The sequence below is a fragment of the Nomascus leucogenys genome, chromosome 6 (genome assembly GCF_006542625.1).
Source record: "Nomascus leucogenys isolate Asia chromosome 6, Asia_NLE_v1, whole genome shotgun sequence".
NCBI classification, from domain to species: domain Eukaryota; kingdom Metazoa; phylum Chordata; class Mammalia; order Primates; family Hylobatidae; genus Nomascus; species Nomascus leucogenys.
In genome coordinates, this window is record NC_044386.1 from 107391564 (window position 1) to 107403976 (window position 12413).

The 12413-nt window shown below is 48.3% G+C and overlaps 2 protein-coding genes across 4 annotated transcripts in view; one reads left to right on the top strand and one right to left on the bottom strand.

Moving 5' to 3' along the window:
* Window positions 1–3826, bottom strand: part of LOC101177031 — a 15977-nt gene extending 12151 nt beyond the window's left edge. The window contains exons 1-3 of the mRNA XM_030815131.1: window positions 3740–3826; window positions 2704–3006; window positions 1237–1321 (exon numbers count right to left, since the gene is read on the bottom strand). Of these exons, the coding sequence (XP_030670991.1) occupies window positions 1237–1321; window positions 2704–3006; window positions 3740–3826 (475 nt within the window). The remainder of the gene's footprint in view (window positions 1–1236; window positions 1322–2703; window positions 3007–3739) is intronic.
* The window catches only part of AEN (apoptosis enhancing nuclease), a 27257-nt gene continuing 17762 nt past the window's right edge, over window positions 2919–12413 (top strand). The window contains exons 1-5 of one of the 3 annotated variants that reach the window (XM_030814970.1): window positions 2919–2996; window positions 3300–4173; window positions 4266–4457; window positions 6578–6695; window positions 6797–6909. In XM_030814970.1, coding sequence (XP_030670830.1) covers window positions 6809–6909 — 101 coding nt within the window. In that variant the 5' untranslated portion in view covers window positions 2919–2996; window positions 3300–4173; window positions 4266–4457; window positions 6578–6695; window positions 6797–6808. Of the gene's footprint in view, window positions 2997–3299; window positions 4458–6577; window positions 6696–6796; window positions 6910–12413 lie in introns of all 3 variants that reach the window. The other 2 variants (XM_030814971.1, XM_030814969.1) reach the window with 2 other exon arrangements.

Sequence of the window (12413 nt, forward strand, 5' to 3'; positions counted from 1 at the left end):
TCAAGGTGAATTAAACAGTCTGAGCTCTGCTTCTTTGTCTATAAAATGGTCAGCTTCTAGAATCAAGCGAGATACATCATGTAAAATACTCAGTGAAAAATTAAAAGTGCTTTATAAAGATAGTGAATGGAGCATTAATAGTATTACTTACACTCCCTCTAGGGCCTAGAGCTCTAAGATTCACAAATGGAACGGTTGCAAGAAAAATGTCCTGTGTTAAGGAGCCAATCAGGCCAAAGACCAAACAGATTTTCACCAAGAGATAAATGCAGAATCTTTTCTCTGCCCTAATTTTTCTGAATAGGCTAAAAACAATCCATGTTGGCCAAGTTTTGGAGTTGATCTAGTACAAAGTTACCTTGGCTTTCAACCAAAATTTTTCAGACACTTGGCTAAGAGAGCAAGTGCATATAAATAAGAACCTGTTTTTCCTTAGGGGGACGTCTACTGCTAATGGAAAAAGAAGATACCCCACTTCTGGCCGTGTGCAGTGGCTCATGCCTGCAATCCCAGCAATTTTGGGAGGCCGAGGCGGGCGGATCACGAAGTCAGGAGATCGAGACCATCCTGACTAACACAGTGAAACTCTATCTATGCTAAAAATACAAAAAATTAGCCGGGCGTGGTGGCGGGCGCCTGTAGTCCCAGCTACCCGGAAGGCTGAGGCAGAAGAATCCGGTGAACCGGGGAGGCGGAGCTTGCAGTGAGCCGAGATCGCACCACTGCACTCCAGCCTGGGCGACAGAGCAAGACTTCGTCTCAAAAAAAAAAAAAAAAAAAAAGATAACCCCCCTTCCATATTGTTGCATGTACAATATTCAAAATGCACATTTAATGAATGAACTGGTAAATGTGACTGTGTGAGAGAGTATGCATAAGACACAACTATATGTCCCTGTTAGTGGTGCTTTTTACTTGTATGTTGGTTGGCTCGTTGCATTCACAAGAATGTATTTTACAGCTGTATTCAGACTGCCAACCAGAAAATGCAAAACAGTGTTATGTTTACATAATAATGGGTGAGTCTGAGAGTAATTAAAATGTTTTCTTCTTCTATTTTTCCATGTATTTATGAATAAGATATTATTCCTTACATTTAAAAATGTAAAGAAAGTTCCATGTGATCAAATACCTGAGTGATAAATGAAAAATATGATTTTTTAAAACGTTTCTCAAATACCTGCATAATTTGAAATATGAAAATGAAAAATAAAAAACAAAAAAACAAAAACTCACCAGTCTGACTAGGAGGAAATATCCTGCTGCCTGTGTTGGCTGATGTGGGCAGCACAGATATTTTTTTGTCCGTCCAGGGTTGGGCCTGCAGGGAACCAGCCGGAGACAAAAAACAATTTTGCTTTCCTCCTTTTCTTTTTTTTTTTTTTGAAACGGGGTCTCACTGTGTTGCCTAGGTTGGTCTTGAATTCCTGGGCTCAAGTGATCATCCCACCTCCACCTATCAAAGTGCCCAGATTACAGGCGTGAGCCACTGCTCTTGGCCACACTTTCCTCTTTACTATAGGAAAAAAATGTAAAAGGATAAGATTGATGATAAATGGGCTTGGTGATATTGACAAAAAGGGGAAGAGGGCCTACTTTTGCTTCGACCCCAGCCCTATGTACACTGGTCAGGGCTTCTCCCTGCATGCAGAACGCCAGCCCCTATTCAAGAGACATGGAAAGGCCATGACTAGGATATTGTTTTAGAGAGAGGGAGAGAGAGATGGAAAACCCAGATTTCTCTGTGAACTCTTCCAATCTTTTTGACAAGTACTTCAAATTTTTAAAATACTGTGGGAGCCTCACAAACATGTTTGTGTCCCCTCTGGTTCGTTGGTCACCAGTTTGCGCCCCCTAGATGCGCACTGGATCGGTAGTGGGTTTGTCATTTTCTGAAGCTCTCACGGCTGCTTTGAAGCCGCAGTTTGTCCTGTATGCAGGCAAGGACCCGGGCAGGTGGGTGGGTCCTGGTGGGCGCTGCCTGGGTGTGCTCTGCTCCAGCATGCGTCGGTCAAGAGTGAGTGAGAACACGTCTGTGAGCGGACAGGTGAACCGGGTCTGACCTGCCCAGGTAGTGTGGTGGAAGAATAGGAAAATGGCCCTGTGAAAAAGAAAATTTCTGCTAATTGCTCTTCAGGCGCCTGCAGTCTCCCCCAGCCTCTTCTCTGGGACCAGGCAGCCACCCACCCGCTATGACCAGCCCGGGCAGGGGACGGGACTTGCTCTGGTGTCTCTTCTGGTCAGGGCACAACTGGATTCAGCACTAATGCTGGACTCTACCCACAGGAGCGCTGGACCCCGGCAGGAGTAGCAGGCTGCCCGCTGCTGGCCCGCGGACAGGCACCCCCTCCCCCAAAGCTGTTGCCATGGCCACAGGGGACATTTGATGTGAAGCGCGGCTCCCCCCTCTCCACTCGCTTTCTCCGCTCGCCTTCAGGATGACGTCATGAACATCCGTGGCCCTGACAGGCCACCCGTGGGTTGGTCTCGGCTTTAAAGCAGCTGTTCTCCCCTCGCCCGGCAGCCGCGGCGACTGTGTTTGCACCGGGCGGACCATGCCAGGACTACGGACCCGGACAGGACTGATGACCTCAGAGAGGCAAGTATTCAAGGGGCACTTCACAAACAGCTTCCTCAAACCCCACCCCCTCCCCCGCACTGCGCTTCTGCTTGCACTGCGGCTCCTGGGGAGAAGCAAAGTGCCGGCAGCTGGGTGGTGAGGGTCTTTCTTCCAGAAAGAAACGGAGAGCAAGTGGTCTTCCTCCCTAGCCGCGGCGACTCATGCCAGGTAAAAATCCCAGCCGAGGTCCCCCGTCCAGTCCCCGCCTCCAGGTCAAGGGCTCGGGACTGGAGAAGCAGCCGACTGGAGCTGATATTCGGGAAGCTAAGCCTGAGGCTGCTCTGGAGGGCCGGGGAAGCCAGCCGCCAGGCTTGGCACCCGCCAAATGTGCCTTGCCGAAATGAAGAGGAAGGAAGGCGACTTCGGAGCCCAGCAGGTGAGCGTTCCTAGGGGATGCTGGGCGGGCTAGAGGTGTGGGGGCGTCTCGTTCCAGTACCCGCCCGGGGCGACGCGGAAACCCGGCTTGCAGTTTGTTTCGCGCGGTCCCGCGCCCAGTAGGAGAAAGACGGCCCCGCAGCCTCGTGGGAGCCGGATCTCGCAACCCAGCCGCCCCAAGCCCGCTGCCGCCGCTCCTCCCGCGCTTCTCGCCCCTGATTCTAGATGCAGCTGACTTGTTGCATGCAGAAGAGCAGCTGGGTTCCGCGTTCCAAGCCTCTCCTCTTGCTTTGCCTGCCACCAGATCTGAGCGCCAGGAGTCGGGGGACTCTGCCGGCCAGCACCCAGAGAGCCCAGAGCAGCAGGAAAAAATGTGAAAAGTACCAGGAGACCACTGGGTAATCGCCCCAGTGCAAAGGGCCTTTCTTCCTACCCACCGCAATTGCAGCAAATAACTCCAGGGAGGGGAATCAGAGGCGCCGGGGATTGCGCCCTGGGGGAGCCCTATCTGCTGAAAGAGAGCGTCTAATGCCGTAACTTCCCAGTGTAGCCTTTCCGCTCGGCGGACCAAGCGCCTCTCCTTCGCTTGGAGTCGGCTCAGAATCAGGCTGCTAAAGGTCCCTGGAGCCCCTCCCCGAGAGAATCCGAGCCTCCAGCTTCAGCACCAGAGGCTGGACAGTGTCCCGGCCCTAGGGTGCCCATGGTCGGTGCCTGCGCACGGCTCGGCCTCCCAGCCCACGCCACTTGCGCTCGCGGCCCCTCAGACCCCATGCGGAGGAGGTCAGGAGGTGACACAGGTTCGCGGAAGAAAGCGGGACTCATCTTCCTCATTTCTCCAGGGATTTAGGTGTGGAATTCTAGAAGAGCATTCTCTCTCGCCCTGGCCAAGACCAGTGGAAAAACTTGGCGCCAAATGCAGGCAATGGTGCGAGGAGCAGAGGCACGATTGCAGGCGGTGAGCAAAGGGGCAAGCGGGACAGAGGATCTACTGCGAGCCCCGGGCTCTGGTGTTCCGTGAAAAATCGCCACATTTCAATCCTGCGCTCCCGCGCGCTCCCTCTCGCTCTCTCCCCCTTCCTTTTTCCCTTCCTTCCTTCCTCCCCGCGCTCTCTGTATGCCTTAATAGGAGTGAGTGGAAGGGAAAGAGTGAGGTGGAGGGAGAAGATAATGAAACCGAGGTAAGAAGCACATTTTATCTAGGTCTCAACACTCCAGCGTGGATGAAATCTGTCCAAAAAGAACATCAAGGTACGCGTTTTTTTACCCAAAGGAGCCCAAAGTGACCTTTGTATGAGGAGCAAAGATGATTGTTTGGCCAAGAAGGGGAAAGACCGCGGAGGGAGAGACGCTATCACAAAAGGGCTAACGGAGGTGGAGAAGGAAGAGAACGGACCTGACTTGGGCACTAGCATGGTTACCAGGCAACCAGTCGCAGCACCTGCCTCCTGTTGCCTTGGTTACGGTGGGTGGAGGGGCTTTGGCCACTGATAATCCGTAAGCACCTTGATTATTTAAAGTATCTCCTGGGGAGCCCCTGCCTTGTCTGGGCTAGGTGAGAGGCACATCGATCCCACGTAAGGCTCCGTCTGGGGAAATCCTGGAAGATGTTTGTTTTTTGTTTGTTTGTTTGTTTTTCTTTTAAGTCAAGGCGCATAGTAAACCAACTTACCTTTCCACCACTACAGTCATCCCCTCCCCCCTCCACCCCACTGGCTTCATTTCTCCAGGATTTACAATTTGGGCTTTTATATTTTTCATTTAGTCCTTTATACTGGAGGAGCTGAGTTCCTATCCCCACCCTCTCTTTTTCCCCCTTAAAATGAGAAAAAAAAAATTGCTCTTCATGGATGAACAAGAGGGAGACAAGGGAATTGTCCAAGGGTGTCTACTGTACAGAGAAGCTTTCTCCCTGGTTTGATAGTCATCCCTCCCCAACTAAACCACTCCCCTCAGGGGAGAGGGGGCTGAATTCTGGATTACCCCACTTCTCACCTTGCCCCATAGACCACATAGAAAGCACAGGTAGAGGGAAACGTGTCTCCCTTAGCAAATGGACACTAGCATCACTCTCATTTGACTCCTCAAGATTTTCCTCTCTTCTTCCTCCCCAGCATTGCCTTCATAATTAGCAAATACAGCACCTAAAGCTTCTAACCCTCTGAGTTTTTCTGTTTCCCTTGATTGACAAACATTGACTCCACTTTCACCTGTCAGCCTTGCCCTGCCTATGTTCATTTGAAACATCTGGGTAGGAAATTATTTTATTCAAAATTTTCCAAAGGCAGCTGTAACATTCTTGGAATGATTTGAGAGGAAACTGCTAGCAAGTTACCAGAACAGCCTGTGCTCTGTGCATTATTTCATCTCAAATATGTCTAAGAGCCATGAACTTTCTCTTTCCCAAAAAACAACAACAACAACAACAAAAAGAACTTTGTCTTAAACTGAGATATTACTTGACAGCACGGGGATGGAGAACATTTCCTTTTCAGGCAGTAACTATGATATCTTTATCTGTGATGCCCTGAACCAGTAAACACACATGTCTTTTCTTTTCTCCTCTTGTTCTGCTCTTTTCTCTCCATTTCCTTCATTTATTATTAATATAAATTTTTTTAATCATTATAATTTCAGCATAAGTTTAAAAGGTCAAAAATTCACTCGGTGAACTGACTTGATAGTTTTGGGGATATTTACATTAAAATGCCTTTAAAATGCTTTTCTCTCACATGTTACTATAGAAACTTCCCTTTAGACCAGACCAGACAGCTGGTCTGCTTTTTATACTTTTCTTCCCAAAGAAGTGCTTTCCTTTATGAATTCTCTGGGGCAGCTATCATTGATCACATCAATAACGTTCCATAGCAACAGTTGTTTTTTTTTTAATTATTATTCACTTTCTGCTTATTTTCTTTATGGACAAAGGGTCTACTTTCCTTTCAAGAAGATAACTGAGCTCTTATTGGCTGGAAAGGAAGAAGCATTCTTTCATTGGTTGGTGTGTATTGCCTTGTCAACCAATAAGAGGATGCCATTTATCCTTTTCTGACTAGCTGAGTGAGCAGGGTACACAGAAGGATTGAATCTGCCTTAGTTCCACCCAGTAGCAAAGGATAGAACTCAGAGTCCTGGACTCAGGATCTGGAATTGACTTTGGCTAATCCAGATTGCACTGACTTGCAAGGATGACTTTTTTTACCTATCTATTCGTAGCTTACTTCAACATAGCTGCCTTATACATTGTCCTATGGCTTTTTTTCCCCTTCATTTTAGGAGATACTGCGATCATCTTTCCAAGTCAGTGCAGGTTATTGTTACCAGCACACTGAGGGTCCAGAGAATTTCGTGATTTCCCCTAAAAGTAGATAATTGGTCCTCATTGTTAGAGATTTGGTGAAAACTTTTGGAGATGAAGATGGAAAGCTAGAAGTTGGAAGAGCTGCATTGCGTGTGACGCAGAATGGATATCTCAGCTTTTGGATTCACTCTGCTCAGCTCTCAGCTTTGGTGTTTTGTGTTTGGTGTTTGGTGTCCTCTCCACTTTGATTTTTATTTGTCTGTTTTTCCACTTTTATTCTTCAGAGCTGCGCTTTCGGCCTGAATTTTCAGCGACAAATAGAAAAGCTGAATGGATGGAGACAATGACTCTCTAATTCAGTGTAAGAGCTGACTCATCGCTTCCCAGGAAGACTTGCTGCAGGTAGGTGGTGGTGATCCTGGAACTGGGGATTATCGCAGTCCTTTGTTGTATTGGCAATGGGCAGGTCTGTTTATTTTTCTCTTTTTTCCTGCACCAAATAGTCCTACTCAGGGATGCTGGCATTGGTCGCCACTTCCCTAAAAAGAGGGGAAGTCAAAGTTCTTTCCCTTTCAGGACAGAAACTCTCTGATAACAGCCTGGAAGAAGCCTTAATGTGAGTACAGACCACTTCAGTCAGTCTTTTTTTGGTTCTTGGCAGGAGAGGATACTGGGAGTGAATAGATGCCTGATCATCACGGTGCTATCAAGAGCCATATTCTTTATTGGCCCCATCTGTGCCAGAGTTCAGCAGTACCATGAGCCCTAGTGCTAGACTATAAGCCCTTCAATATTAGGAGCTATGTCTTGTACCCCTCTAATTCCCTCGAACTCAGTTGTGCTTAAAGGAGGGGTGAACAAATGTTTGAACTAAATCCTACTGGCTAGTATTAAGACAAATAGCTTATCTTCTTCTTTATGAGAATGGTAGCTCTAGACCTGGACCCTCCCCCTCCAAATCAAAAGCTTCATATTCCCTAGCCCTCTTCACAAAAGATAAATTAAGGCTCAGTTAATTGTTACCATGGTAACATGGAGTGGCCACATTGAGGATCCCCATCATCCATTGCTGTCATGAGGTAAAAGAGAGGAGGGGCTTGGGATCATTGTCATGGAGGAAACCATGGAAACAAGCGTTGCTAAGGGAACAGTTCTAAATCCAGAGGAAAGAAATTAGAAGTGGGGAGTGGAAGTTGGTGGGCTCAAGGGCAGGTCATTTTTTCAAAATATATTTCTTTGAGACTATAGCAGCCACTTTCATTGCTTGCATCTTCTCCCAATTCAGATAGAGCCCAGAATTAAAGAATTTTGAAAACTAGAGCTACAATCAGTTCAAGTTCATCTTCATTGGATCTGTAAGGAAAAAGCCAATGAAAATGGATTTACCCTGTTCACACCTCACAATCCTACTCTGTCTCTGAACTCTGCTTCTTTGCCAACCAGTTTCATTTATCACGGGCCAGGCTGCATGCGAGGCACTGGGAAGAATAATGAGTTGAGGGTCCCTGCTCTCATAGTGAGCTTCTAGCAGGGCAGTGGTTTGGGTGGTGGCTTTAGAGCCGGGGTTGCTCATGTAATCTAGATCAGTCAGTCCTGCAAGGTGACATCCAGAGCGATGCTATGGTTCTCTTCAAACTCTCTTTGTGGTGCATTTTAGCTTGTCTATTACTTCTTGAAGTTTATTTGCCGGCTCCCTAAGAAAGGCCTGTTTTTCCTAGGAATACCTAGGGTGCTAAGCTCTCCTATTAACCAAGGGGTTACCTTAGTTAGCATTGTTCTCTAATGGTACACTCAGGTCCTTGTCTCTAAAACAATCCAAGGATGAAGGACTAACACTCTCTCAACAGTGGCAAAGAGACATGGGGCTATTTTTTTTATTATTGTAAAAGAAATTAAAGACCACACATCCATCTCTGTTTCTTGATAGATTAAAGGATGGGGAAAGGAGGTCTCAGTTTTCTGCAGCTGGGAATTTCAGAGCCAGCACCTCACTGGGCGGCGGTGGGGGGTGGGGAGTGGACTGAAGAGGGTCATAAACAGCCTCTGGGGGAGGGACACCTCTCCCTTACATCTTCCACAAAAGAACTTCTTGGTTTTTCTCAGACCCGTGGCAGAGCTGTGCCCTGTCTCAGGCTGACAGCTGGAAGGGGCTGGGACTCAGAGCTGGGTACTGCCAGTCTTCTCCATGTCTCCCCCGACTCCCCCTGCTCCTGAGCATCTCCATCCCCAGGCAAGCCCCCTCCCCATTCTGGATAGAGAGAATAAACCCAAGGATGGAAGGGTGGGCTAAAGAGGAAGCACTCACAATTAAAAAGAGAAAGAATTACAAGCAGCACCAATAGGGAAGGGTAATTATCCTTCAGTTGCTGCAGAAATACAATTAGGGCCGTGCTCTCTGAGCCACCAGGATATTGTGGCTTTTGCTAATTAAGGAGCGGATGTGCCCTGCCAGCACAATTGGAGGCTGGCCCAGGCAGCAGGGGTTTTGCCTCTCCTCCACCAGTGCCACACTGCAAGGGAAATTAACCAGGGAGCCCAGCGTTGTGCCTGCAGGTAGGGGATGACCGCGCCAGGATTCCACCAGCCTCCTGTCCACAACCATTTCCCTTTTTCCTCTCTTCCTGTTCTGCTTACCCCAGCACCACCACTCTGACTTCATTCTGAAGCTGTGCTTCCAGGGCTCAGTAACCACTGGAAGAATTTTCACCATGGGCCATGCCCATAGGCTTCCAGAAAGGGGAGGCACCAGTAGAGAGGGGTCACCATTTCCAAGCTCTACTTTCCCTTCTCCATGGTGGTTCAGTGCTTTATGATTAGTAAAGAAAAGAGAGAAATGAACCACTTGCCTGCTTCCCTTTAAAAATAATTCCCCTGTTTGTAAAGGAAGTATGCTCAAATTGGGTGCAGTGGCTCACGTCTATAATCCCAGCACTTTGAGATGCTGAGGCAGGAGGATCACTTGAGCCCAGGAGTTCAAGACCAGCCTGGGCAATATAGTGAGACCTTGTCTCTACTACAAAAAAAAAAAAAAAAAAAAAAAATATTAGCTGTAGTCCCAGGTACTAGGGAGGCTGAGTTGGAAGAATCACTTGAACACTTGAGTCTGGAAGGTCGAAGCTGGAGTGAGCCATGATTGCACCACAGGCACTACAGCCTGGGTGACAGAGCAAGACTCTGTCTCAACAAAACAAAACAAAGCAACTATGTCCATTATAGAAAGTAGAACACTCCAGAAAAAAGGGGAAAGTAAGAAAAAAAAATTTCTCCAGGGAATTCTGAGGTGAGGAGAGGTGTTCATAGATGAACTTGGTAATAGGAGCAGAGACAACGCCTAGCCTGAAGGAGCATCCAGACCGCCGACCTGGTGGCGAGGGGAGGGGGGGTGGTCCTCGAATGCCTTGCAGAACTGGCCTGGATACAGAGTGGACCGGCTGGCCCCGTCTGGAAGACTAGTGATTTTGTTGTTGTCTTACTGCGCTCAACAACAAATCCCAGTCTGCCTAATGGTGCCAGCCATCGCAGCGGGGTGCAGGAAATGGGGGCAGCCCCCCTTTTTGGCTATCCTTCCACGTGTTCTTTTTTGTATCTTTTGTGTTTCCTAGAAAACATCTCAGGTTACCACCCTGAACACCCATTGGCAGACTCTTCCAGAAACGTGGACAAACTATGGTGCGAGCGGGGAAGTGGGGCAGGGTCTCTGTTTTCAGGGAGCAGTGGACTGTTTCCATACCACTGCCTGAAGGGCAGGGAGAGAGAAACCCTCCTTAATTACTAATTCCCCCAACAATCACTTTGGGGCACCTATAATGGAGGCACCTTGTGACCCCACACCCCGGGGCTCAGAGCCTCGTTGTCTGTGGCCCAACAGCCACAGTGTAGGCGGGCACCAAGAGGTATGCACTGGAGACCGAGGTTCCCGGATGTTCGGTGTACCTGGCAGCAAGGGGGACACACCTGAGCTCGGAGCTTGTCTGGTGCCTGCTCCACAGCTGGGGGAGTGGACTTGTGTGTATGGAAATTCTTGGTCCCAAATACCTGCCTCTGTGCTGCTACATCCAGAGGTGTGGCCAAGGGAAAAAAGCCCAGTGCTTGGGGGCCATCCCCCACTGTGGCAGGAATACAATTAGAATTAGTGATTAGAAAAAGCATTTCCCAGCCTTTTTTTTTTTTTTGAGACAGAGTCTCACTCTGTCCCAGGCAGGAGTGCAGTGGTGCAGTCCTGACCCACTGCAACCTCCACCTCCTGGGTTCAAGTGATTCTTGTGCCTCAGCCTCCCGACTAGCTGGGATTACAGGTGAATGCCACCAACCCAGCTAATTTTTTGTATTTTTAGTAGAGAGAGGGGTTTGCTATGTTGGTCAGGCTGGTCTCGAACTCGCGACCTCAGATGATCTGCCCACCTCGGCCTCCCAAAGTGCTGGGATTATAGGCATCAGCCACCTTGCCTGGCCTCCCAGCCTTTCTGCCTGGGATTCCTTTGCCTGGGGGGTACCTTGCCCTAAGGTGAGCACCGAGTTACAGTGATGACACTTTCAGTGGAGATTAATTTTCAAGCAACAAATCCAAATGCCCTCCCTATTCCTAAGTATATTCCCACCCTCCTCCATCCATACAGCAGAGGACACTAAAGCATATTACAAACTAAAGTTGGGGGTTGGAGATTGTACTCATTTAGGGAATGCTAAAAATGCAACCATTAGCTGAGCTCATTCTGCCTCTTCCGATTGCTAGCTGTGTGACCTTTGGCAAGGCACTTGACCTCTCTGAACCAAGTCAGCCCTTCACTTCTACCCAGAGACTGTCGCTGCCTCTACTTCTGCTGCTCCCTCTCCTCCAAACTGGCTCTCTTCCTCTGCACTTCAGTCTTTTAAATTTCCTTTTACTCCTAACCCTGCCTGAAGTCAGTGGGAAGCCAGTCCTATTAGAAATCTCATTTACACTTCAGAAGTCTGCAAATTGCTGTCACTCAGCAGGTGTCTGTCCTTCACAGCGGGAGAGAAGCCCAGATTGGGCAGGAAGGGCAGAGCTGGAGAACAGGAGAGGAGGGGAGTTGAGTCTCTCCAGGGCAGCCCTCAGCCTCTGGGGCTGGTTTGGGGATGGAACGGGGAGAGATTGTGCCTCAGTGAAACAAGCATCTGGGGAGGGAAGTGGGGTGCATTCCTGATTTGAGGGATGGATACCAGAGCCTTTGTTAAGTGGTGGGGGAGTCCTGGCTCTGAAGTCAAACACGTCCCAGTTTCAATCCTGGCTCCACTGCTTATGAGCTGTGTGACTTTGGGTCAGTCACTCAACATCTCTGAGTCTCAGATTCCTCAACTGTAAAACAGAATTGATCACATCTACCTTGCTAGGTTATTACGATAAGTAGGCAAGTGAAGTGTCATAATACAAAATAGCATAGTAACACCCAATATTGGTCTCTTCTGCCTTTTCTTTCATATTTTTCATGGTTGTCCTCTTCACCAGCCTTGTGCACCCACAAGTCTGCGATCCTGAAATAGGAAAAAATGGAAACCACCATCTTTCTATTAGTCTCCCCTGTCATGTAGAAATTTAATCCTATTTAAATATGTATCATTCCTCTTCCAGATCAGTATCTTGCCCATTCCAGGGGGCTAAATATATATCGAAAGAATGAATATAGACCAAGTCCCTCCCCACTTTAAAAATGCTGAAATGAGGGCCTGCAGAGGTTGTGACTTATCTCTTGGTCACTCAGCAAAATAGATAATTTACTATTGTTTTTATTTATATTTATTTATTTATTTATTGAAATGGGGTCTGGCTTTGTCACCCAGGCTGGAGTGTAGTGGTGTGATCTCGGCTCAATGCAGCCCCAACCTCCCGGGCTCAAGCAATCCTCCTCCCTCAGCCTCCCGATCAGCTGAGACGACAGACACCCACCACCACACCTGGCTAATTATTGTATTTTTTGTAGAGTCTCCCTGTGTTGCTTAGGCTGGTCTTAAACTCCTGGGCTCAGGTGATCCTACCACCTTGGCTTCACCAAATGCTGAAAATACAGCGTAAGTCACAGCGCCCGGCCCTAACTTACTACTTTTTAAGGTAACTTTCTTGGAGTCTCAACAGAAAAACCTCGGCGATCCAAGGGTCAGGGC